The 22,962-nt window shown below is 66.3% G+C and overlaps 1 protein-coding gene across 8 annotated transcripts in view; it reads right to left on the reverse strand.

Annotated features, from left to right (window-relative positions):
* IQSEC1 (IQ motif and Sec7 domain ArfGEF 1) overlaps window positions 1–22,962 on the reverse strand; it is a 141,576-nt gene that overhangs the window by 12,734 nt on the left and 105,880 nt on the right. For all 8 annotated transcript variants that reach the window (XM_043443446.1, XM_043443443.1, XM_043443444.1 and 5 more), the window contains 8 exons: window positions 18,239–18,533; window positions 13,545–14,773; window positions 7,608–7,769; window positions 5,937–6,059; window positions 4,548–4,714; window positions 1,580–1,719; window positions 1,171–1,200; window positions 275–400 (listed from right to left, as the gene is read on the reverse strand). In XM_043443446.1, coding sequence (XP_043299381.1) covers window positions 275–400; window positions 1,171–1,200; window positions 1,580–1,719; window positions 4,548–4,714; window positions 5,937–6,059; window positions 7,608–7,769; window positions 13,545–14,773; window positions 18,239–18,533 — 2,272 coding nt within the window. Of the gene's footprint in view, window positions 1–274; window positions 401–1,170; window positions 1,201–1,579; window positions 1,720–4,547; window positions 4,715–5,936; window positions 6,060–7,607; window positions 7,770–13,544; window positions 14,774–18,238; window positions 18,534–22,962 lie in introns of those variants that run through there.

The following is a 22,962-nucleotide window of genomic DNA, read 5'->3' on the forward strand; positions in this document are numbered from 1 at the left end:
CTCAACGTCCTCTTGGGGAGCCCCCCTCTGCCGCACCCAGCCCTCCAGTCCTGGGGCTGAGACCCAGGCCAATGGGACAGCACCGCACCTGCCTGCCCGGGGGGCGGCTCAGGGGGCCGCGAGGCCTCTGCTTGGAGCGTCAGGAAGAGGCTCCCTGGAGGCCGAGGGGCCAGGACAGGCCCGGAGCTGCGGAGGCCGAACGCTCTGTCCTGGAGGAGCCAGCCCGCGCCGCCGGACGTCTGCGCACCCAGCCCGCGCCTGGGGGCCCACGTACCACCAGGAGGTCGTTGAACAGGAAGATTTCGCGCTGGTGCAGCCCGAGCTTCTGGGGCTTGTTCGGGTCCGGAACCTCGAAGAGCCGGCAGTAGCAGACGAGGCGGCGGTGTGGCAGCGACAACACCTGTGCAGAGGGGCCGCGTCAGCCCGCACCCCGGCCGGGGACGCCCCGTGCCCGCCGCCCTGCTCCAGGGAGACCGCCTTCCGCCGCTCTCAGCGCCGGCTCGTGGGGGGCCCTGGTCCCGGGGAGCCCCCCGAAGTGCCCGTCACATGCAGCCCGAGCGCCCCAGCTCCCAGGCCCTCCGTCCTGAAGGATCTCAGCCCCGACGTCCGAGTCTGGGGGGCCGTGTGGGGACCCGAGCTGGCGGTCGTCACCCCGAGGGGGTGGTCTCCGCCCTCCGCACACACGGCCCTACAGGGCCGAGCTCGGCCACCCGCAGGGACACAGGAGGGAATGCGGGCCCAGCCTGGGCCCTCGGGTGCGGGAGACAGGACGGCAGAGCGCGGGGCCGGGGGGCCGGGTCACACAAGTGACAGGGTCCTGGGCCCTGACCTGGCGGCCAGCGGAAGGGACCGGGGAGGCAGACCCGGGCCAGGTGGGCAGGGGGAGGGCGGGAGGCCTCAGTGCCACCCTGAGGCCATCAGTTCAGGCGCAGGGTCTCAGGGCCGGGGGACAAGCTCGACCAGGCCCAGACAAGACACATGGAGACCGTCCGCTTTGGGCCGACAGCACAGCCCTCCCTGCGGGGCCGCCGAGATCTGAGGCGGAGAGAACTGTGACAAGCAAACTTCTCATCGCCATAGAGAGCGACTCGTGCAACCAGGGCGCTGGGTCTGGGGGCCGGGAGCTGGGGGCTTGCAGGGACCACGGAACGGGAAGCGGAGGGCACTCACACAGCCGAGCCCGTGGTGCAGGGATCCGATCTACGGGGGAAACGGTGAACAGACGACAAGACAGGTTAACGCCCCACATGTGCTCCCGGGGCCTGGAGGAGACCCCGGGGACACCCCTCCCGTTGCACCTCCCCGGCGCCCTGAGCGGGCTTGAGGGGAGCCCAGGGCACCAGGGAGTCACTGCACGGTCCCAGCCACCGGCTCAAACAAGGCCTCAGGTTCTCTTCGGAGGGACCCAGAGGGAAGTGGCTTAGACGGCCCCAAAGGTGATGTAATTCACCAGTCCTGACTGGAGGAACAGGCTCCAGAAGCATCGGGGGCTGGCCCGGGGCTGCAGGGCTGGGGGGCTCCTGGGGGCCTGGGTGGTCCCCACCCCCCCCCCCCCGCGGCGGGCACAGAGACCACCTACCGGCTTCTTGCCCACGATGAGCTTCTCCACCTTCTGCACCTGCGACACGTGGTCCTCATTGGTCTTCAACTCCCGCTTCCGGATCCGCTCGTAGATCCCGATGAGCATCTCGCGGGGGATGTCCTCCCCGTCGTCCACGCCTGGGAGGGGACAGCGGCCAGCTCACCCTGAGGCACCGTGTCTGAACCACGTCCAGGCAGCGGCATCCCTGCCCGTCTCCCGCTGAGCCACAGGCCTCCCGGCCCACAGCTGCTGGACAGGTCCCGCCCGTGACCCGTGTTCTCGGAAGCCCAGCTCCAGCTCCAGGCCAGCTCTGCCCCAGGTTAGCGAGGAGGGGCCTTCTAGCCACACCCGGGGGGCTCCATAAACACTGCCTTGCTTGATCCCACTCACAGCGCTGTGGGGCGGGCCCATGTCCTCATCTGGCCCCTTGTCAGCGTGACACCGAGCCTCTCTGAGCCAGGAGCCCTCCCCCATGATACAGGGCCCCCAGAGAACAGCAACCTCTCAGGGACAAGGGCAGCTCAAGCCTCCTCCCTCTCGGACAGCTCGCTGGGTCTGAGTGGCTGCTGTCCCATTTCTGGGACTTGAACCCGGGTTGCTCTGATGACACACTCATGCCTTTTCTGCTACATGGCCCTGGAAGTGGTGCCGGAAAGACCCAGGCCAGCTCAGGAGAGATGCGCGACCCAGCCCTCGGCCCACAGGCTCCTGGGGTGGCGTGCGGCAGTGGGACAGCTCAGCCCTCTGGGGGGCCGTCCGGGCCCGCCCGCCCCTGCCCTGATGTCACAGACCCTCAGATGCACAGAGTGCCTTCAGGGGTCTGCCCCCTGGGACGTGATATGCATCATGGTTCTGCCTCCAGACTGCCAGAGAAGGGAATGAACCCGTGTGCCCCATCAGGGAACTGGCCGAGCCATCCTTGTGGGGACGCCGGGACAGGGAGGACTGTGTGTCCGCAGAATCGAGGTGAGCAGATGCAGTAAAGGGCCCTAGGTTTATGGCTGGGCCTCAACCCAAGAGTGAGGTGCCAAGTGGAAGGGGCTGAAGCCAACCACTCGTGTCTGCACCGGCTCCCAGGGGACCTCTGGGAGGCACAGCGGGACTCAGAGCCGACGGACGGCCTCCGGGGAGGGGAGCGGCCCTGCGGTGGACCTTCTGCACTTCCCGGGTTTTTTCTAATTGGCTCTTTTTCCAGGACAGTTTCCAGTTCACAGCAAAATTGAGGGGAAAGCACATCCCAGCTCCCCCACAATCAGCAGCCCCATCAGAGTGGCGTGTTCGCATACAACTCGGACATGCCCCAGTCGCCAGAGGCCACAGGTCACGCGCGACTTCCCGCGTGGTGGTGTCCATCCCGTGGGTCTGGACAAACGCGCAGCGACACGTGTTCACCGTGACATCATCACACAGAGGCCGTCCACCGCCCCGAACACCCTCTGGGCTCCTCTCTGCGTCCCTGCCCGTCCCCCGCCCCCCACCGGTCTCCTGCCTCGCCCCCCGCAGGATGTGATGCAGCTGGAATCAGACTGCGTGCAGGCTTTGCAGAAGCGCTGCTTTCACTCGGCAATGCTCGTTTAAGGGCCCTCCGCGTCTTTCCCAGACTCGGCAGCTCACTTCTTTGCAGCGCTGAGTGACAGCCCACGGGCTGGATGGACCAGGGTTCGTGCGCCCACCGGAGGACAGCTGGGGGCTTCCTGGTTTGGGCAGCTGTGAGTCAGGCGTGCGATTCTGTGCAGAGGGGAGTTTCCGACTCGTTCGGGTAAATTCCAAGCAGGGTGACTGCTGGGTCACGTGACTCTGGTTTCTGAACCACGTGAAGACAGGACCCATCCAAAATGTAAGTTTAAGGAACTTCCCCAGTGGCGCAGTGGCTAAGAATCCGTCTGCTCATGCAGGAGACACAGGTTCGATCCCTGGTCCAGGAAGATCCCACATGCTGCTGAGCAGCGAAGCCCGTGTGCCTAGAGCCCGTGAGCTGCCACAGGGGAGGCCACTACGAGAAGGAGCCCGTGCACTGCAGCTAGAGAGAGCCCACGTAGAGCAACAAAGACTCAGCGCAGCCAAAACTGAAATGCATGAAAAAGTAAACATATGTATATACACATATTTGTAAATAAAAAAATTCAAAGAAAATTATCAGTAAAAGCAAAACACCGCTTGTGAGGTGTCCAGGCTCCTCTCCTACCTCTCCCTGGACTCCCGGAGCCGCGGGCTGCTGGGCCTGCTAGGCAGCTGAGCGATTTCAGAGGAAAGGTGTGTCTGGTGTGTGTGTGGCTGGGTGGGGACACCTTCCCCTAAGAAGAATGAGCTGGGCGTGTGCTTCATGCAGAAGCGCTGGCCTGGCCTTGGGGCTCCTGCCTCCTCCGACTCTCACTTGCCGTGTGACCTCGGGCAAGTCCCCTCCCCTCTCTGAACCTTCCCTCGGTGGGAACGGCCCAGGCTCCCAAGACGGAGCCAAGCAGCTTGCTCTCCTGGTTCCGGGGTGCTCGGCCCCCGCCCTGGGAACTAGGGGGACACAGCCACCCGTCCCCGTCGTGCTGGGGCGGCGGAGCAAACAGGCGCAGGAACCGCCAGGTCACGGACGCCTGGACAGCCGGCCGGCAGCTGTGTCCTGGCAGCCCCGTCTTCCCCCAGCCTCTGCCCCCGGGCTCGCTTCACAGACAGCAGAGACCCCGGTTCCATGGCTGAGGCACTAAACCAGAGGAGGAACCGGAGCCCCCGGAGCTCCTGGGTCACCGGGAGCACGCAGCTCACAGCCAGCTTTCCCATGGGCCACAGGGAGGCCAGACGGGAGGCTGGGGAGCGGCAGTGCTCAGAGGCCCCGGGCTCCCGGCCTGCGGCCCCTCCGCCCTCTGGCCCGGCATCCGGGCCTGGGCCCAAACCCTGCGGTCGTTGGGAGACCAGAGCTCACGTCAGCCCCGGGACCGGCCACCCCCACCCGACGCCGCGAGGCGGGGCGGCTCACCGCGGAGGTTCTTGACAAAGTCCTCCAGCTTCATCTTGCGTTCGGGCTTGACGCTGGGGCTGTACATGTCGGTGTTGAGCAGGATGATGGCGAAGGCCAGGATGAAGATGGTGTCGGGGTTCCGGAACTGCCGCACCACCCCGGGGTTGCAGACACAGTACCGCTGGCTGGGGCGGGTTGGGGGGGCGGGGCTTCAGCCGGGGCAGGCCAGCCCACCCCTCACCCATCAGCGGCTGCAAACACCCGAGGCTGGGCACCCATCTCAGAGACTCTGTGTCTGCCTCGGGTACACGGCAGGGACCCCCGACCAGCGGAGCTGGCCCTGCCCGTCTGCCTGTCTGCTGGCCAAGTGAGTCAAGTCCCCCCCACCCCCCAGCTGGATGGTGGCTGGCTGCTTGGGGCTGAGGACCACATCCCCGGGCCCCCTCCAAGTGCCAGCTGATGGGAGGCTGTGCCCTAAAGGCGGGGTGGGCCCTCCACGCCCTCTGCCCCGACCGGAGTGAAGATGGACCTGCCCTGGGGACCCCAGGTGACAGGAGCCTAGGGCTGCAGTTCAGAGGGCGGCCGCCTCCGGGTGGTTTCAGCCGCCTGCTGCTGTGACACCTTTGCTGTGGCAGCTGAACTAACAGCCTTGCTAACACACAGCCTCCGATACGCCCCCACGCCTTCCCAAAGCCCCCTCCCCTGGCGCGCTTGTGGAAGGCTGGGTGGGTAGGGCAGGGATGGAGAAGAGGAACCAGGGGGAGAACCGCGACCTGAGCTCAGAGGCAGCAGTAATCAGAGCTTAGACAATGTGGGCTTCAGTTTTCTCTCCCCTGTTAAGGGCTGCCCCTTCCAGAAGCCCTCCTGGATGGACGTGTCGGAATGCTCCCCTACCAGGGTCTGGGGTCTCTGCTGTGTGAGACCTTCTCTCTGCGGCCTCACCACCCACGCAGAGACCAGGGGGCTGGGCCTCCCACAGCAGCGCGCACAGTCCCAGCGTGAAGGAGGGCTGCAGGGACTTGCTCACAGGCTCTCTGGGGTGCCAGGCGCTGGGCTAAACATGCCCACACATCCCGAGTGGTTCACCCACCCAACCACTCCAGGGTGGGCGCCATCATCCTCCCCCTCTGCTGGTGAGGACTGAAGCACAGAGAGATTAAGTGACCAGCGCAAGGTCACACGGCCGGCATGGGGCACAGGTGTCAGAACCAGGCTCTCTGTGTCTCTGAGCGTCCGCCCTGTGACGACGCTGACGGATTCGGGAGCCAGCGTCCGAGGCCCAGGCTCCAGCACTGGGTCGCATGGCGCCTGGCACGCAGGAGGGGCAACCTGACTCTGAAGGGGGATTCTGCCCTTGGGGCCCCGGCCTCTGAGAGGGGACAGCTTCCCCGTCGGCCCGGCCCGTACCTGAAGGCCTCGATCAGCCGCTCCACCTTCTGGGCTTCGCCCTGCACCCGGATGTGCGCCTGGAACTTCCTCAGGGCCTCGTCCAGCTCCATGGCGGAGAAGTCCATCTCGTCCACCACGCAGCTGGAACAAGAGCCCATGGCCGGTCAGCGCCCCTGCCCCCTCCCGCCGGGGGCGAGGGCTCAGAGCAGGGAGGCCTGGAGGGAGGCTCTCCCAGGCCTTTCCGAGGGGCGTCCGGGGGTGTGGTGCCGTTCCCACCCGCTGACCCGCAAGGAGGGCAGAGCCGGGGAGCCCGCGGGGGGCAGGGGACTCTGGCCACGGCCCCGCCCCTAGCCTGACTGGGCCCCTGAGCAGAGAAAGTGGGTCTGCACGGGGGACCCTGCAGCGACCACCTGGTGGGGCTGCAGAGGTCCTGGTGTCCACTCCCAGGGACCCCGTGCACTGGGGCCATGCTCCGAGCATGCTCGGCCAGCAGGGCAAGGAGGGGGTGGGGCCCCACGGGACGGTCTGCTGACCAGCATTTGAGAAGGATGCCTGCGGGGGGCGGGGGGGGGGTCTTGCTACTTCCTGAGGCCGCCACTATTTTCTGATCTAAGGAGAACAATGCCCGGATTTCCAACAGACCAGCAGCGGCCTGAGGCGTGGGGGTGGGGGGTGGGGGGGTGGGCCAAGGGCCGGCTGCAGGCCAGGGCCTGGGCTGGACGGTCATCTTGGGCCCTGTTCATGGAGGAGCGAATCAGCGCTCCTTGGACGGGTCCTCCCTGGTTTCAAAGGGGAGGGGACACCAGCCACACGATGGGGGGGTGGTGGGCGGAGTGGAGGGGCTGTGGGGGGGGCAGCCGGGGCACAGGCTGCCTCTCCAGGGTGTGGGCGTGTGACCGAGTGCAAAGCTGCGTGTGTACATGGGTGTGTGTGCCCGTGGGGGCACCCGGGCCGAACCCCCTACCCCAGAGCCTGGGTCTGCTCACCTGTGAAACAGGCCTCCCCCCGGGGTGCCAGAGCGGCGTGTGCACGTGGCCAGCCCGCCCGGCCACCGTTACCGGGGTTGCTTCTCCCCTGCTCTGACCCTGTGCCTGGCCCACCGGCCAGCTCGTCCACCCCGTGTGGGGCCTGGGTGCCCACAGCAGGCCTGCAGCCGTGCCCCAGGTCCCGGCCAAGGGCGCCCGCTGAGCCACCTACTGCTGGTTCTGGCTCCTCGTCTGTGGAGGGGGCTGTGGACCCCGCCACCCCCTGTGGGTGAAGTGAGGACAGGGCCTGCACACAGCACCCGCCCAGTGACCACAGGCCCCAGACACGGAGCCCTTCCTCTCAGGACAGACTGGGGGAGGGTCGGGGGTGCAGGCAAGCCTTCTCAAAGCTGCCAGCGGTCGCCAGGGGCTGGAAACCCCTTCTTCTGCAGGGTCTGGGACTGCCAGCCTGGTGGACCATCACCCCATCTCCTGGCAGGAGAGGGAGGAGGATGGGGCCCCAGCTGGGCCGGCTGCCCGCGCTGCACCGCAGGACGTCAGCACGGAGGCCACGGGACCAGGGGTGGGGCTGACCCTGCTGGACGGGGCTGGAGGTGCCTAGGCTCTGCGTGTGTCTGGGGGAGAGGTGGTGGGACCCCCGCCCCACTGGAGGTGCCCGGGGCCCTGTGCGTCGGGGGAAGGTTGGGAGAGGCAGGCCACTCACTCGAGCACATCGCGGTTGAACTGCTTCTGCCGGTTGCCCAGGAACTCGCCGATCATCTGCCGGCTCAGGCCCTTGCGCTGCAGCAGGAAGTGGGCCACCCCCACCGGCGTGTCGGGCACGAAGCCTCGCTCGATGAGGTACTGGACGCCCTTCTCGGGCTTCCTGGGGGACGAGAGACAGGCTCAGCTGGGCGCGCCCGCCCCCGCAGCACCCGGTCCTGTCCCAGCCTGAGTCCACCACCCGGGGCACCTGGGACCGTCCAGTCCCGAGCCCAGCCTGGGCCAGCGAGGGGCATGCACAGAGCAGCCCCGCCCAGCACACGCTGACCACCCGAGGACAGGCTGGACGGCCGGCACCCCGAGGACCCCCCACGCTGGCTCAGCCCCCACGCCGCCCCCCACTGCCCAGGCGCCTGACAGCTGCGTGGCCTCCCAGAGCCGGGACCACCCTTGCGGGACGGGTGTGTTAACACGGGCGGGCGCCTGGAACGTGGCACACAGTAGGTAAGAACCTGGAGGTTTAGGACAAACCTCCACGACACCAGATGACACAGAGGCCCAGAGCCGGCTCCCGCTGCGGTTGGAGGCCCGGGAAGGGGCTGAGTGTCCACTTGCCCTGGGACCCGGGGGCCTCTGGGGACCGGGCAGTGAGCCAGCAGGCCGCTCCCTCGGCCCGGACCTCAGGGCCTGGTGCCAGCTTGGCTGACCTCACGGGAAGGCGCCCGTGATCGGAAGAAATAGAGCGGGAAAGCAGGAGCCTTGGACGGGCCTGGAGCCTCTGCGGGGCACTCTGGGGGCATGGCGGTCAGAGCCGGGGCTCCCTGCGGCCGCATGCTGATGGCAGACCCTGCAGACCTCGTGTTTCTACGTGCGGGCCGGCCTCTGGCTGTGAGGGAACCCTGCTATCAGCCTTGTGCCCGAGCTTGGCAGAGAGCGACCCGCGGGGCCGCTGGGTCCTGGCGCAGAGGGGTGGCCCAGGGTCCCCATTCCCACTTGGCCACAGGTGCTGATACGCGGACGGCTGGTACCGCCTCACTGCCGGCCCCCCGGCCCCCGCCCCCAGGGGAGCCCACGGTCTGGTAACACCCTCACAACGTTAACAAAGCAAGTCCAGCCGTCGCCAACGTTTAGAAATCAGGAGCTTGGACAGAGAACCTGGGTTTCCGAGATGGCCTGGCATCCTTGGGCTCATATCCTGTGTGGCAACGGCGGGAGGGCAGGCCCGGGCTCCCCTACCCGGGTGCCCCCACCCTCCCCCCGGGGCCACCCTGGCCACTGACGCCCTGGCGCGTGCCCTGGTCCGGCCCAGCCTCCTGCTGCTGCCCTGGGGCGTCCTGAGCTCCCCTCTCTGCCCTGCTTGCTCCTCCCCGTGTTCACACGCCAAGGTCACCCAGCATCGTGGCTGCCGGGTACCCCCGCCGCCCCGAATCAGGAGCTCGCAGCTCCGTGCAACGGGGACGCCCCTAGTTTAAGTGAGGCATGCCAGCTCTGTCAGGCGGCGTTCCGGACGGTGGGGCTGGACCGGGCCAGCCCTGCGCCCAGCGTGACCGCTGCTGCCCCCTGTCTGGGTGTCAGGCGAGGGCGGAAGGGGCTCCTACAAGGGAGGCAGAGTGACCGGAGGCGTGGGGGAGCCTCCTCGTGGGGGCAACAGCGAATGCAGAGGCCCTGTGATGGGCATGGGTTCTGCAGGATCCCAGGGCATGAGGCTTCTCCGGGGCTCAGAGTAGGGTCTGGGGAGGAGGCTGGGGTCGGAAGGCAGCCCTTGGGGTTGTCTGTCCCCCCTGGAGCGGGGATGAGAGGCCCGGCATGCTCTGAATAGGGCAGGCATGCACCCTGGGGGCCCTCTGCCTGCCCTGGGGGTTCCAGCTAGGAGCCCCTGGCAGTCGGGCGGGAGTGGGGGCGACTCGGGCAGCTTAGGACACAGTTTGGGGGCAGCAATGATGGCGTTCGCGCTGGTGAAGCCGCGGGTGAGCCAGAGGGCTCTGGCTCTCGGCCTGAGCGGAGGTGAGAGCAGGCGCGTCCACTGGGCAGCTGTCAGAAGACACTGTGGGACAGGAACCCGGACTGAGCAGGCTGGGGCAGAGACCAGGAGCTCCCAGCAACCGCGAGGACGGGGGCTGCAGCCAGAGGTCAGGCGGGGGGTCGGGGGTCTCCTGGCCCAGGCGGCACATGGCTGGCGAGTGGAGGACTCCCTCACCCCGAGGAGCCAGCAGTGGACACTGCTCCTGGGTCCCCGGCCCGGGGGATGCCGCTGGCTCCCAGCTGCCCCAGGCGTGCTCCCGGGCGCCCTGCCCCTCACGGGGCTCGGTGCTGACCGGAGGAGGAGCCCACACGACCCGGCCCTGGGGCTGGAGGCATATCTGGACGTCAGGCGGACGGCGTGGCCCCGGGGGCGACCCTCCCGGCCAGCCGGCCTCCCTGTCTCAGGTTTCTCTTGTTTCCTCCCCGCTCGGCCGCTCGGGACCCGTCACTCGGACTCCAGGCGACCCCGGTGTGGGGGTCCAGGCCGCCTGGGGCGAGGGGGGGTCAGGGCCTGGGGGAGGGAGAGCCGCAGGGAGAACATGGCGGGCGGGGGCGCTGAGGCGGGGCCCGGGCCGGAAGGCAAGGACTGCGGTGCCAAGGCCAGGCCTCCTGGGGCGGGGCCGGCCTCGGGCAGGGCCCACCAGGACCTCTGCGCTCCGCTGCCCTCCTGCTGGTGGCTCCAGGGCCTGCCCGGGGCATCTGGCCCCGCACAGGGTCGGACCACCAGCCCTCTCTGGGCCCGGGGAGGCTCCAGGCAGGCAGCTGGCGGCCACAAGGCTGGGGTCTGGCAGCCATGCACCCCCTCTGCCCCGCCACCCCCCTCCACCAGCAGGCTCTGCAGCCCTGGGCCCGTCCTGGGACGTGGCCGCCGAGCCCCTGCATTGGGCTCAGCCAGGGCAGCTGGACAGACTGTGATCACCGGCAATCTGAACTAACGCACGCCCTGTGGCCTGGCCTCACCTCTGCCCCTCGACGTGTAACAGGCTGGGGCCCCCCAGTTGCAAGGGGCTGCCATGGAAAGTCCACCAGGGGTTTCCACAGTCCTAACGAGCTGCTTCCACAATCGGTGTGGGAGAGCAACTGCCGACAAGAGCCAGGATTGCTGTTTAAAAGGACAAAAGAGGGGCTTCTGCCCTAAGAGAGCACATAAAACTGAACGCCTGATGTGGGCAGAGGAACAGACAGAGCCCCTGACCACGGGCATGGAGGGAGCTTCACGAGGATCTTCTCTTCTGTTCACGGATGCAGCCAGGCCCCCAGCACAGGACTGGGCCTGCAGGAGGTGTTCCACGAGTGTCTGCCAAGGAAGCGGCAGGATCCCAGCACAGACCCTGCTCACGGAGGAATCAGGCGGGACTTCAAGTCAACAGAGAAAGGACAGACTCTTCAATAAACTGTGTGTGAACGACCAGCTAACTTCCACCCAATAATAAAAGCTACACTCCTCACCGGGTACCATTCTCCAAACCAAACACCAGGCGGACGTACTAAAGGATATAGAAGAAAACTACGGCAGTCCTGAGGAAAATACTTTCACCCTACGTGATGACCTGGGGTGGAGTCTCTCTAAAGAAAACACAGAAAAGCAAAGTAGCAGACAAAGAGGACGCTGATAAACTGACCACATATGTAGACAGACAGGGAATCGTTGTGTTGTATGCCGGAAGCTAGCTTACGTGCCAAGTACATCTCAGTAAGAAAAAATGTAAAAAAGAATTATTAACTTCTGTTAAACCAACAAAGCATAAACAAAGTTAAAAGATGTATAATTATAACCCGCTAAACTGGACACTTTATAAGGACAGATCTTAACAGTACAAGGATTCTACTTCATAAGTTTTAAGAAAAGGTAGCCAATGACAGGAAAACATTCTGTAATTACAAAGGATCAGGAGCCACAACATATAAAGAACCGCTAGGAAATCGAACCAACCTAGACAGCATATTAAAAAGCAGAGACATTACTTTGCCATAAAGGTCCGTCTAGTCAAGGCTATGGTTTTCCCAGTGGTCATGTATGGATGTGAGAGTTGGACTATAAAGGAAGCTGAGTGCCGAAGAATTGATGCTTTTGAACTGTGGTGTTGGAGAAGACTCTTGAGAGTCCCTTGGACTGCAAGGAGATCCAACCAGTCCATCCTGAAGGAGATCAGTCCTGGGTGTCCATTGGAAGGACTGATGCTGAAGCTGAAACTCCAATACTTTGGCCACCTGATAGGAAGAGCTGACTCATTGGAAAAGACCCTGATGCTGGGAAAGATTGAAGGCAGGAGGAGAAGGGGATGACAGAGGATGAGATGGCTGGATGGCATCACTGACTCGATGGACATGGGTTTGAGTAAACTCCAGGAGTTGGTGATGGACAGGGAGGCCTGGCGTGCTGCAGTCTGTGGGGTCACAAAGAGTTGGACACGACTGAGCGACTGAACTAAACTGAAATGAACTGAGGAAATCAAAAAGAGAAATAACACAAAAATAAACAAAAAATAGAAACAGGCATTTTGTAGAAGGAAAAACCAAAACAGCCAAAAGACACAAATACGGATGCTCCACCTTAGAAGGAGACAGGCAGATCGAAAGTGAAACAAGAGACACTATCTCTACACTTGGACTGGAGACAGGGCTGAGTGCCGTCCAGGGTGTGGGGAAACGGGTCCCCATGTCCAGCTGCAGGCTCCACTTCAACAAACAGCCACTGGGCGCCCTGGGCCCGGCCACCAGCAGCAAACTGCGTGGCAGCATCAGAGCAGGACAGCGTGCGTGGCCCGCGCCCAGGGGACGTCCGCGGGGGCCAGGATGGCAGGGAGGCACGGGCCGGAGTCTGTGTGCCCGGCTCTCTCCAAGCTCCTTCCACGCAGGCTCATCTCCAGCTCACACACCATGACTTGCACAGACGAGGCCGCTGCGACAGAGGTCACACCCACGGGGGACACGCAGGAAGGAAGGGTGAGGACCAGACATTGGGGGGGGGGGTTGGGGCGGCGGGGCAGCTCTTGCCTGGCCTGCGGCAGAGGGCTGGCAGCGCCAGGAGGAGTCCAGGGACCAAGGTGCTTGGGCCAGGCTGGCAGCTCTTCCGGCCCCTGCCTCTCCGCCCGGCCGGGACTCCCGGGTCAGTACATGACGCCTGCTGGGGACAAGGGGACCTCGGGGCCCCCCAGGTCATCCTAGCCTCCCGCAGGAGGGTCCAAGATGCCCTGGGACCGGCGGGGCCCAGAGCAGGCGGGTGGGCTCCTGGGTCAGAGTGCAGGACGGCCTCCCTGCTCACACAGCGTTCCGGCCATGGCTTGGGGGCAGACGGAGTCTCAAGGGCTCCCCAGGTGCCCACGATGGCTCTGGGACGCATGGTCCTCAGCAGATCGAGGGCCAGGGACGCCGCCCTGCCCCCAGGGGCCCGGGTGTGACCCCGCGGTTCCCCACAGCCGCCCTTCGGGATAGGCCTCTCCGCGTGCCCCAGCTGGGCAGGGCGTGACCCCACGTCCCCCCACTGCCGTCTGGAAGAGGAGGTGGGGGGGCCCACAGTGCAGCAGCCATCAGGCAGGCTGGCCACATCCCCTCCATGTGCCCCCTCCCCGGAGAGGCCAGCACCAGGCCAGCGATACCAGATCCAGAGAGGAAAGGCCCGAGGTTTAGCAGCCAGAGCCACCAGCGTCCCCTCCGAGGGAGGGCTATTTTCAGCCTCACTAAGAATAGCCTGTGTTACACACCAGTCTCCCGCCCTCGACCTGCTCCCTCTCCAGAGCCCCGCATGGCAGCCACGCCACGGACCCAACGCCCCGCGGGGTGTCGGGCCTGCCTGGGTCCTCCTCCCTGACCAGCCCACGGGGACGCAGACCCGGCCTGCTCAAAGAGCCCTGGGGCCCGACGACCCGCTTGCCCCGCCGCGCCAGGCCGGGCGGCGGTGGTTGGGGGCACTCACTTGTTGAAGAGGTTGAGGCCGATGCGGTAGTGCCGCTTGCGGATGACGTCGTTGCTGAAGGCGGGCGAGTCCCAGCTGTTGCGGGTCTCCTTGTGGTAGGTCTGCTTGCTGAGCGTCTGCTCGCGCAGGCTGTCGCGGGACGAGGACTCCGAGCTGCAGTTGATGGTGTCGTTGGAGTTGGACGTGCTGTTGAGGCTGTCGTTGTCGCCGTCGGAGTAGTCCGACTCGGACTTGCTCTGCCGGTTGGCCGAGCCATTGATGGCCAGGTGGGCGTCCAGGGGCCGCGGCGGCCGGGCCCGCGGCTCTGGCTCCTCCCGGGGGAGGCCCCTGGGGGGACCGTGGGGGCCGTGCTTGGGGCTGCCCTGAGGCCCGCCCAGGCCGCGCTCGTAGGCGCCCTGCCTCTTGAGCGAGCTGCGGTCCGAGCGGTCGCTGAGGTCGGCGGAGCTGTCGCTGGGCGGCTCGATGGTGAGCAGCGGCAGGTGCTCCACGCGCGCCCGCGGCTCCAGCGACGGCGTGCTCCGGCAGCTGGTGTCCGTGTCCGCCTTGTCGTCCTTGTGGGCCAGCGCCCAGTAGTCCTGGGCGGCGGCTCCGGCCCGCAGCCGCAGGTCCGACTCGCCGCTGGACGGCCGGCACCCGGCCTGCGCCGCGGGCAGTGGCGGCGACAGCTCGTCCTCGTCGATGTACAGGGTGACGTCGCTGTAGGAGGCGGTCATCTCGTCCAGCCGGCGCTGCTCCGCGCCGTGCAGGCCGGACGAGGGCTCGGCGGCGGGCGCGGGCGCCCCCTCCACGGCGTGCAGGCTGCGGCAGTTGAGCGCGTCGTCGATGGACTCGGCCAGCGACTTCACCTGCCGCGAGAAGGCGTCCTCCAGCTCCGTGATGGCGTCCGTGAAGTCGCCGGCGGGCGCGGGGGCCTGCAGGGCAGGTGGGGGCGGCGGGCCCAGATCCCCACACTCGGCCGGCCCCAGGGAGCCCAGCGGGGTGTCCCCGTCGGTCACCGAGACCTGCTTGCCCTCGAAGAAGGAGCTGTGCGCCTTCTCGGGCCCCTCGAAGGACAGCTGCACCCGCATGTTGGACAGCACGATGCGGCGGGACAGACGCTTCTCAGACATGGAGCTGCGCAGCCGCTCGAAGTTCTTGTTCATCTGGTACTGGCGGAAGGCCGTCTGGATGGTGCGGGCCGCATGGCGGGTCACGAGGCGGCCCCCATACTTCCGTTCTAGCATCTCCACCTGCGGGGGAGGGACAGGGGTGTGAAGACGGCCCGGCCCGGCCCGGCCCGGAGGGCAGACCGTGCCCACGCAGCCCCTAGACCCAGGAACCCGCTGGGGTTGTGCCCACAGGGCTCCTCCACCCAGGAACCTGCCGGGCGCCGTGCCAGTGCAGCTCCTAGATCCAGGGAGACAAAGGGGCGGTGAGCTGGTTACAGCAGGTGGTCCCCGCAGGACGCCTCAGAGCCTCTCAAGGGCGTGGTTTCCCAGACCTCTCTGTCCGCAGCAGCCTTTGCCCTGGCGCACCAGGCCCGTGCAGTTTAATGACACTTAGAGCTGCTGCAGGAGGTTACAGGCCGTCCCCCGGGAGACAAGGAGACCGTGGCGGGGGCTGCCTAGGAGACCAGCCTGAGACCCGAGACCCGAGCCGGCCCTAAGCACCGAGCGCCGGTCGCAGGCCTGGGCCCTCGTCCGCAGACTGACTCTGAAAGTCTGGACCCGCGGCCCCTCTGGCCAGTCAGACCTGCCTCACGGGCCAGCGGTGGGCACAGGCGAGACAGGCCCTCAGCACGGGGCGGAGAAGGCGCGGGACCCTCCACTGCACTCCTGGGAGGGGCGGACAGCTTGTGGGGGCCCCACACCCCCTCCTGAGCAGATGGGAAAGCTGAGCCTCAGAGAAGAGACCCTACACACCCCTGCAGGCCTCCAGACCCCAGGGCGCCCTCTGGGAGAATGACGGTGGGCCCAGCCCATAGGCAGGCAGGGAGGTGGGACTCTCCCGCGAGGCGTGTGGGCCTCCGGAGCCCGAGGGCTGCTCCCCACGCCTCCCTCCAGGGTGAGCCCAGAGCCCGCTTTCCAGAAGCAGAGAAGACCTGGGATGAGGAGCGGGCTGGCCCACCAAGCCCCTGACGTCGGGGGGAAAGGCCCCAGGTCCTCGGGAGGAGGTGTTCACACCCTAGGCGCACAGCGCCCCGGTCCCCTCGGTGGGGACGGCATGGCTGCGCCCTCGAGAGGCGGGGTCTGTGCAGAACAGACGGGGCACCGGCTAAGGGCACAAAGCCAGGCAGATGCTGTGGGAACCAGGCTGCAGCCACGGGAGGCGACGGCTGCCCGGAGCTGCCCGGGGGCGGGCAGGGCGGGAGGGCTCAGAGCCTCACTGGGGGCACGTGTGGGCCCCAGTTGCCCTAAGGGACGCCAGCTCCCCCAGACGCGGACGTGCCAGCCCTCCAGAAAGGGGGGGGAGCAGAGCGGCCCCTCTCAGGAGAGGAGTTGGGGGCGGAGGGGTGGGCCGAGGATCAAACCGAGTCTCACAGCCCGGCGGGGCCTGGAGGCAGCCAGGGCGGGTCTGTTTTCTCTTGCCTGGAGTTACTGAACGGAGTCCAAAGGGATGACCTCACTTCCACATCTGTGAGCGGCGTCTCTGTTTCCTGGGTTTGGAGCACAGCTCCAAGAGCCCTCGGGGCCGACGGAGGCCCACGGCTGGGCTCCCGGAAGCCCTCTCCCCTCCACCCCCCGAGACCTGGGTTCTGGGTCCCTCGGGTCTGCTCGGCGGGGGGTGGGGGCCCCTCCTGTCCCCCTGACTCTAGACCTCGCGAACCCAGCAGCGACGCTCTTGGCCTGAGCCAGCCCCCTGGGTCGGGGCAGGAGCAGAAGGGGCTTTAGGGGGCCAGGTGTGGGCTCTGCACTGCTCCTCAAAGCCCTCCGGCCTTCCTACCGGCCTCCCATGGGGACACACCGACCCAGGCCCGCGCTCACTCAGCCCCCCGGGGTCATTCCCCTTGTAGGCCAGAGCTGTCCCGAGCCCCCCTTCTGGGTCAGAGCTGACCCAAGGCCCCGTCTGGATGCTGACTGGAGGCGCAGGGAGGGAACCCAAGCCGTCTGCGCTCGCCTCACGGGTGTCACCCGCCCCCGACCCTGCGTCCAGCCTGCAGACGGGCCCCAGAAGCTGCCCGTTGTGCAGGGGGCAGAGGCTCAGAGTCGAGACAGGACAAAGAGCCCCGAGGCCGGGCCTCCCACGCAGGGGAGCCACCACTTTGGGCACTCGGGCCCCTCACTGACGGGGAACCACAGGAGACGCGGCGGCCGGGGGCCAGCGGCCACTGCAAGGCCGTGCACTGGGCTCCTGCCACTAAAACCGGCTCTGTGCCCTCCAGGCTCTAAGCCCTCACGGAACCAGGCACCGTCACCCTGCACCCCCGTTTCTATTTTCCCTGCGACCTGCCAGGAGGCTCCGCAGGGAGGTGCACGCTCGGTGGCCCTCAGCGTCACCCCCCTGGCCCCACCTCGTCCTGGCCGCCCGTTCCGGCAAGCTCGCCCGCCTCTGGCTTTTGCACCTGCTGTCAGCTTCTCTCGGAAGGCCTCGGCCTCGGTTACCTGGCTCCAAGGGGCCTTGGCAAGGTTCCCCCCATCCCAGCCAAGCCGCCTCCTCCCACAGGCACCTGGCCTCCCTCCCCTTCCTTCCTTCTTGGGGTTCGTATCATCCCTGGTCTACAATCAACCTGTGTCGTCACAGCTAACCTGTCTCCTGGACCACAGCGTCCGCCCGAGGGCTGTGGCCACACCCCGGCCCCCGGTGACCCCCCCAGCGACCAGCATGGGGTCTGGCATTCAGCTGGCACTGGGCTAACGTGCGAGGGAAAAAACGAACAGCTGTGGTCATGCTAAGGCCACGAGAGGCTTATTATTACCTCCACTGGCCTCCGTTTAACCTTTCTCTCTTCTATTTTAATGGCCTTGCTATAGACGTCTGTTGCTATAAACTGTCCTGATCCACTTTGGATCTGGGTGTAGCTGAAAAACGGAACAGAGGCTCCTGTTGTGGACCTGACCACAGGGCCAAACGCCACGGGGCTGGGGGGACAGGAGGTCAAGAGGGCAGGCCAGGCACACCCCTCGCTGTGCACACAGATGCCGACCCCGTGGGGGGTCTGGGCCAAGACCCTGGGGAGGAGGCACAGCCTGTAAGGAGACAGTGTCCCCCCAGAACACGGAACTGCAAACCAAGGGGTGGGATGAGCGGCCTGGCCTTCCTGCTGTTCAGAGGACGAGCTGCTTCTGTTGTGAACTGACCTCCCCCTCCCCCGAGGGCCCCTCCTGCAGACCTCCAAATGTCCAGGCCTCTCCTGGGCCCCGGAACCTCAGGGGCCACCACTGTGTGCAACCTGTGCGCTGGCGGAGTCAGGCCCTGACGCCCAGCAACGGCCCGGGGCGGGGTGGGGTGGGGGGGAGCAGGAAGTGGGCAGAGGTCAAGGCCAGACAGAACACCCCACGTCTGCCCGTTCCCTCCGCTTCCTCCGGGAGTCCGGAGGAGACCGCAAGGGCAGGGGGCTAAGGCCGAGGCCTCAATCGTGGGGAACGGCTCCTGCCTGGCGCCCAGGCTTGAATGCTCGGCGGATCCCCGCCCCGCCCTGCTCGCCCCCGCCCCCGCCCCTCGCCCCGCCCTACTCCACCCCACCCCGCCCCGTCCCCGCGCGGCCCGCGGCTCACCTGCTTGTCCTGCAGGTCTGAGGAGAGCTCATAGCTCTCGGAGAGGGACCGCGAGCGCTTGATGGCCTCCTCCTCGGCCTGCTTGCGCAGGATGGACGTCGAGTGCTGCAGCCGGGGCCTCCGCGCGCGCTGCTGCTGCCCGGGCGGCCCCGCGTAGAGTCCATAGGCGCCGCCCGGCGCGTGCTCGTAGGGCTCCGGGCTCAGGCCCGAGCCGGGCACCAAGGGCCCCTGGTGGTAGGCGGAGGGGCTGTCCAGCGACGTGCCGGTCTCGCTGCTGGGGGCCTCGCCCTCAACGCTGCGGAGAGAGCACAGGCCGGAGGTGAGGGGGAGACCGCAGCCCTGGGCCCCGCAGGCAGGCGTCCCGCCCACACCCCGCCCTCCCCTGGGTGGACCCCCGGGGCCCACGCCACCCGCTGCTCCGCCCTCCCTAAGGCTCCCCTCCCCTCGCGGAGGCCCTGCTTTTGCTGGACAGCGCCCCCCCCCCCACCTCCCAACAGCCGACACCCCGCCCCGACGGGCCTGCTCCCCTTCCGCCGACCCCCACGATGGGCCCCCACGGAGCAGGCTGTGGCCAGGGACGCTCACTGACGGCTCACGGGTCCCACCCCCTCGCTCCGGCGCTCCCACTGCCAGGATTAAGTCCTCTGTTTCCTTTTTGAACAGAGTGACTGCCCGCTGCATGCCCGCGCGGGCAGGCGTTGTGCGGGGCGTCTGTGATGGGCTGAGCTTGTCCCTCCCCACCAACATCTGCAAGCTTCAAGCCCTAACCGCTCAGAGCGCGTATCTGGAGATAGGCTTTGAGGACAGTGATGGAGGTAAAATGAGGTCACGGGGGCCTGATCCAAGATTAGGGCACACACACAGACAGGGCCGCCCTGTCCCCCGCTCTCAGCATCACGCTCATGAACCACAGGGAAGAAAGTGCTGAAGCCGCCCGCCCTGTCTGTGCTGCTGGTGACCACCGGCCTGGAGGCGGACACGTCTTCTCGAACTCTTAAAGCCAGTCTGTGAGGACAGAGTCTTCACTCCGTCTCTGGGAGAGCAGACTGACGCCCGCGCGGTGCCGGCTCTTCCCGAGGTCACGCAGGTAGAGCGTGCGTGAGTCGGGATTAGAGGCCAGGACGGGGGGCTCCCCCCGCCAACTGCCCTGGTCCCCGGGCCTGTGCGCACCCCTCAACTTTCCAAGTGCCCGGTGAGGGCACAGAGTGGGGGTGGTTACTCACCCCACACTCACCAAGGTTCCAGGGCCTTCCGGCAGCCTCTCCAGTGATGCCGGCCACTCCCGGCCCGCAGGGCATCCTAGGATCCCTGGGGCCAGCCTGGCGGTCCCTCGGGAAGGGCACAGAGCCCCACAGGCTGTGGGTGGTCCTTCCTCCAGGGTCCCATCTTCACAGCAATGCAGTCAGCAGCCTGTGCCCGGCCCACCCGCCCAGCTCTGCCCTGCGTGGTCCCAGGCCCTAGGCGGGGCCCTGCTGCCTGGCGTGGAACGTGAGGCCATTGGCTGCCTCCTGGGGGAGGGGCCAGCGCAGCCCAGCTGCAGGCACCGGTGCCCGGGGCGCCTCTCCAGCCTGCTGCCAAGCCGGCACGTGCTGTCCGGCCATCTAAGAATAGCGCCGGCCTTCCGCTCTGGCCCGCGGGGACGTTCGGTGGGTTTCCTACGGCAAAGCCTGCAGCCCAGCAGTGGAGGGTGATGAGGGTCGTCTCCTGGGGAAGAGCCTTGGGTGCCAGCCCCGATGTGGCCGTGAGTTAGGGGCTCTTGCTTGCCCAAGGCCTGGCCACAGGCCCAGCACCCCTGCTGCCCGGCAGCCACGGGCAGCAGCTTCCTCGGGGCCTCGTGGGCCCGTGTGGGGTGGGGGCCGTGGGCACCCCGAGACAGCCCTGGACGGACGGCGGGAGGGGCGGGGGCAGAAGCCTGGGGGGCCCCAGGCGATGGGTCCCCTGAGTGCACGTGGCTGACGGCAGACTCCACCTACCCCCCTCCCAGAGACCCCAGGACCACTCCCCACGCGCCCCCACTGGACACCCTTCCATCAGGGCCACTCTGTCTCCCAAGAAGAGGGTTAGCGGCAAATGCAACCATGTCCTCGCAGCGAAGCAGCCAGGGCTCAGCTCGCCAGGATTTTAAATGGTCCCTGAGCCCCGAGGCTGCAGAAGCCACGGAGGTGGCGGGCAGGGGCTGTGCAGGGCCGGGCGGGAAGGCCCTTTTCTCATGGCTGGCTCCTGCTGGGGGCGGGGGCTGGGACACCCCGCTGACAAAGAAGGGGAAGGGACTCAGCCCCTTCCCCAGCCTGCACTCACTCCGTCTAGGAGCAATCTGCATAGGTGGAGGGGCTTTCCTCCCGCCCCCTGTGGCCTGTTTGGGGCAGCGGGCGCTGAGGAGGGAGGGGCAGGCGGCCGCTCCTGGACCCTGCGCAGGGCACGGGCTTCCTGTCTGGCTGGGCTCATGGGCGCCGCATACACGTGGCATCCCTGCCGAACGAGGCTGGAGCCCCCGCTCCAGATCCAATCTGCCACAGATGCATGGGGCCTTTGGGGCTGAGCCAGCCCAGGGTTCCTGCTCGGTCCGTGACCCAGCTCCTGACTGTCTCAGGCCAGCAGGTTCCAGAAGGTGCTCCGGGGAGAGGGCCAGGCCTCCGTCAGGGCCAAATGGACGCGTGGCAGGCACCTGTGAGCCCAACCTCCCAGACACACCCACCCACCTGCCTCTCAGCACCTCAGGGCCGCCAGGGCAGGTCCCTGGACTCTCACCCAGCCCCTCTGCCTCTCCTCCTCCCACAGCAGCCAGACCAATCCCAACAAAGGAGGGGGCACACCAATGCCCCCTCCCGTCACACTGAGTGTGGAGACACCGCCCTCCAGGCCTGACCTCGCCATGGCCCCCCTCCGCTCGCTCACGCTGCTCCAGCCTCACTGGGGCCCGGCCCGCAGGGATGCTCCGCTCTTCTCAAAGCGGCAGGCACTCCCCTGCCTCGGGGCCTTTGCACTGGCTGTTCCCGTGTCTTACATCTCAGCCCGCTCCACGCCTTCACCTCCCTGGGGTCTTTGCTCAATGCCACCTTCCAAGGAGGCCCCCGCCACTCCCTCCCCATGGCATTCCTCACCCCTCACTCTGCTTTCGCAGCGGCGACACACCTGTGACGTTACGCGTTCCCTGGGTTTCCCTGTGCCACCTGCCGCCCACATCGGTGCCCAGGCTCTGTGGGCGCACAGGGCACTTGGCTGCTTCACTGGGTACGCTCCCCAAGTGCCAACACGCACATCAGACCAACAGAGCCCGGAGTGGGGCTTCTGAGGTGTGCCGCTCCCAGTGAGGCCTGCCAGACCCAGAGCGGGGCTTCTGACGTGCGCCGCCCGGGAGGCCCGCCAGACCCAGAGACGGGCTTCTGATGTGCGCCACCCCCAATGCACAGCCCGCCTGCCCCACACCTAACCCGCGATGGTCCCCGTCATCTTGCGGAGGCCGAGCCAGAGTCCTGAGCCGAGTCACCAGCCAGTCCCTCCCCTACGTCCACTCCGTGGCGCCCGTGCCCTCTATTCGCCCCCAAGTCCTGCCAACTCTACGTGAACAGTGGCCACTTGAGTTGTGTGACGTGGCAGCCTCTGCATACCCCGAAAATCGAAACCTCAAACCTGATGAGAAATGGCCAGGCCACACTACTGCGACCAGCACAACACACCGTCCTCCAGTGAGCAACTGGATAGAAGCAAGCAGAGCATGCACCATCCTGAGCCAGAGAACATCCCTCCTTCCTGGTCCTGAAGAGAAGCGACATGCTAGACCCCAAGGGGGTCTCCCTAATCCGAGCCAGAGCCCTGGTGAGCACAAAGACGCGTTTACGGGGGTAACTCCGGGCGCTGACAAGCACACTGGTCTCAATTTTTCAGGACACCAGCTAGACCTGGTCATCAAACTGCAACCCTGCAGATGCTGGAGCTGAATCCACAGAGGCAATGACTCAGGCCCTTCTGTCCTGGCCAGCCCTCAGCTCTGGATGCCCAGGGCGGCCTGCCCCAGGGACACAGGCCACTGGCCCAGCCCCCAGCAGCCCCGAACACCTCTTCCTCACCACGGTGCTCGCCCAGCGGGGGCTCCACCTCCCGCCACCCAGGAACCCCCTCTCGGGGAAGCTTCTGTCTGTCGGCCAGGATTGGACACTCCAGAGTCGGCCCTCAGCTGCACACGGGGATTTGAGATCACGTGCAGACCCTGGACCACGCGCAGATCGAGGGACGGGCGGGCCCTGTGCACACCGCTGCCGTTTGCCAACCATTCAGAGTTCCCTGGGCGTTCCGTGAGAGTCAGGGGTACGGCCAGCACTCTGGGCAGATGCTCCTGATCCGGCCTCCCTTTCCCAGAGATTCTCACAAAAGGAAGCAAGGCCAATACGCAGAGGCGCGTGCAAGGAATTCCACTGCTGTGTTATATCTGATTGTAAAAACTTGGAAGTAATCTATATGCCTGTCAACAAGAGTCTGATTTACATAAATTACACATCAATATAATGGAAAAAATGTTAAGAGGGGGGAAGATCTGGCCTGATGGAAGTTCTTGTGAAAAAGAGTGGGGGGACCTTTCCGGCTGATGCAAGTTTAACACAGGCTGCGAAGCCAGTCAGTGATGTGGAGTGAGAAGCCGGAACAGCCCCGGCCCTGCCGTCCACCGCAGGTTTCGGCTCACAGGGAAAGACCGTCCGGAGCTCCAGGTGGGTTCCGAAGGCTGAGGC

This window comes from Cervus canadensis, chromosome 22, assembly GCF_019320065.1.
Source record: "Cervus canadensis isolate Bull #8, Minnesota chromosome 22, ASM1932006v1, whole genome shotgun sequence".
NCBI lineage: Eukaryota > Metazoa > Chordata > Mammalia > Artiodactyla > Cervidae > Cervus > Cervus canadensis.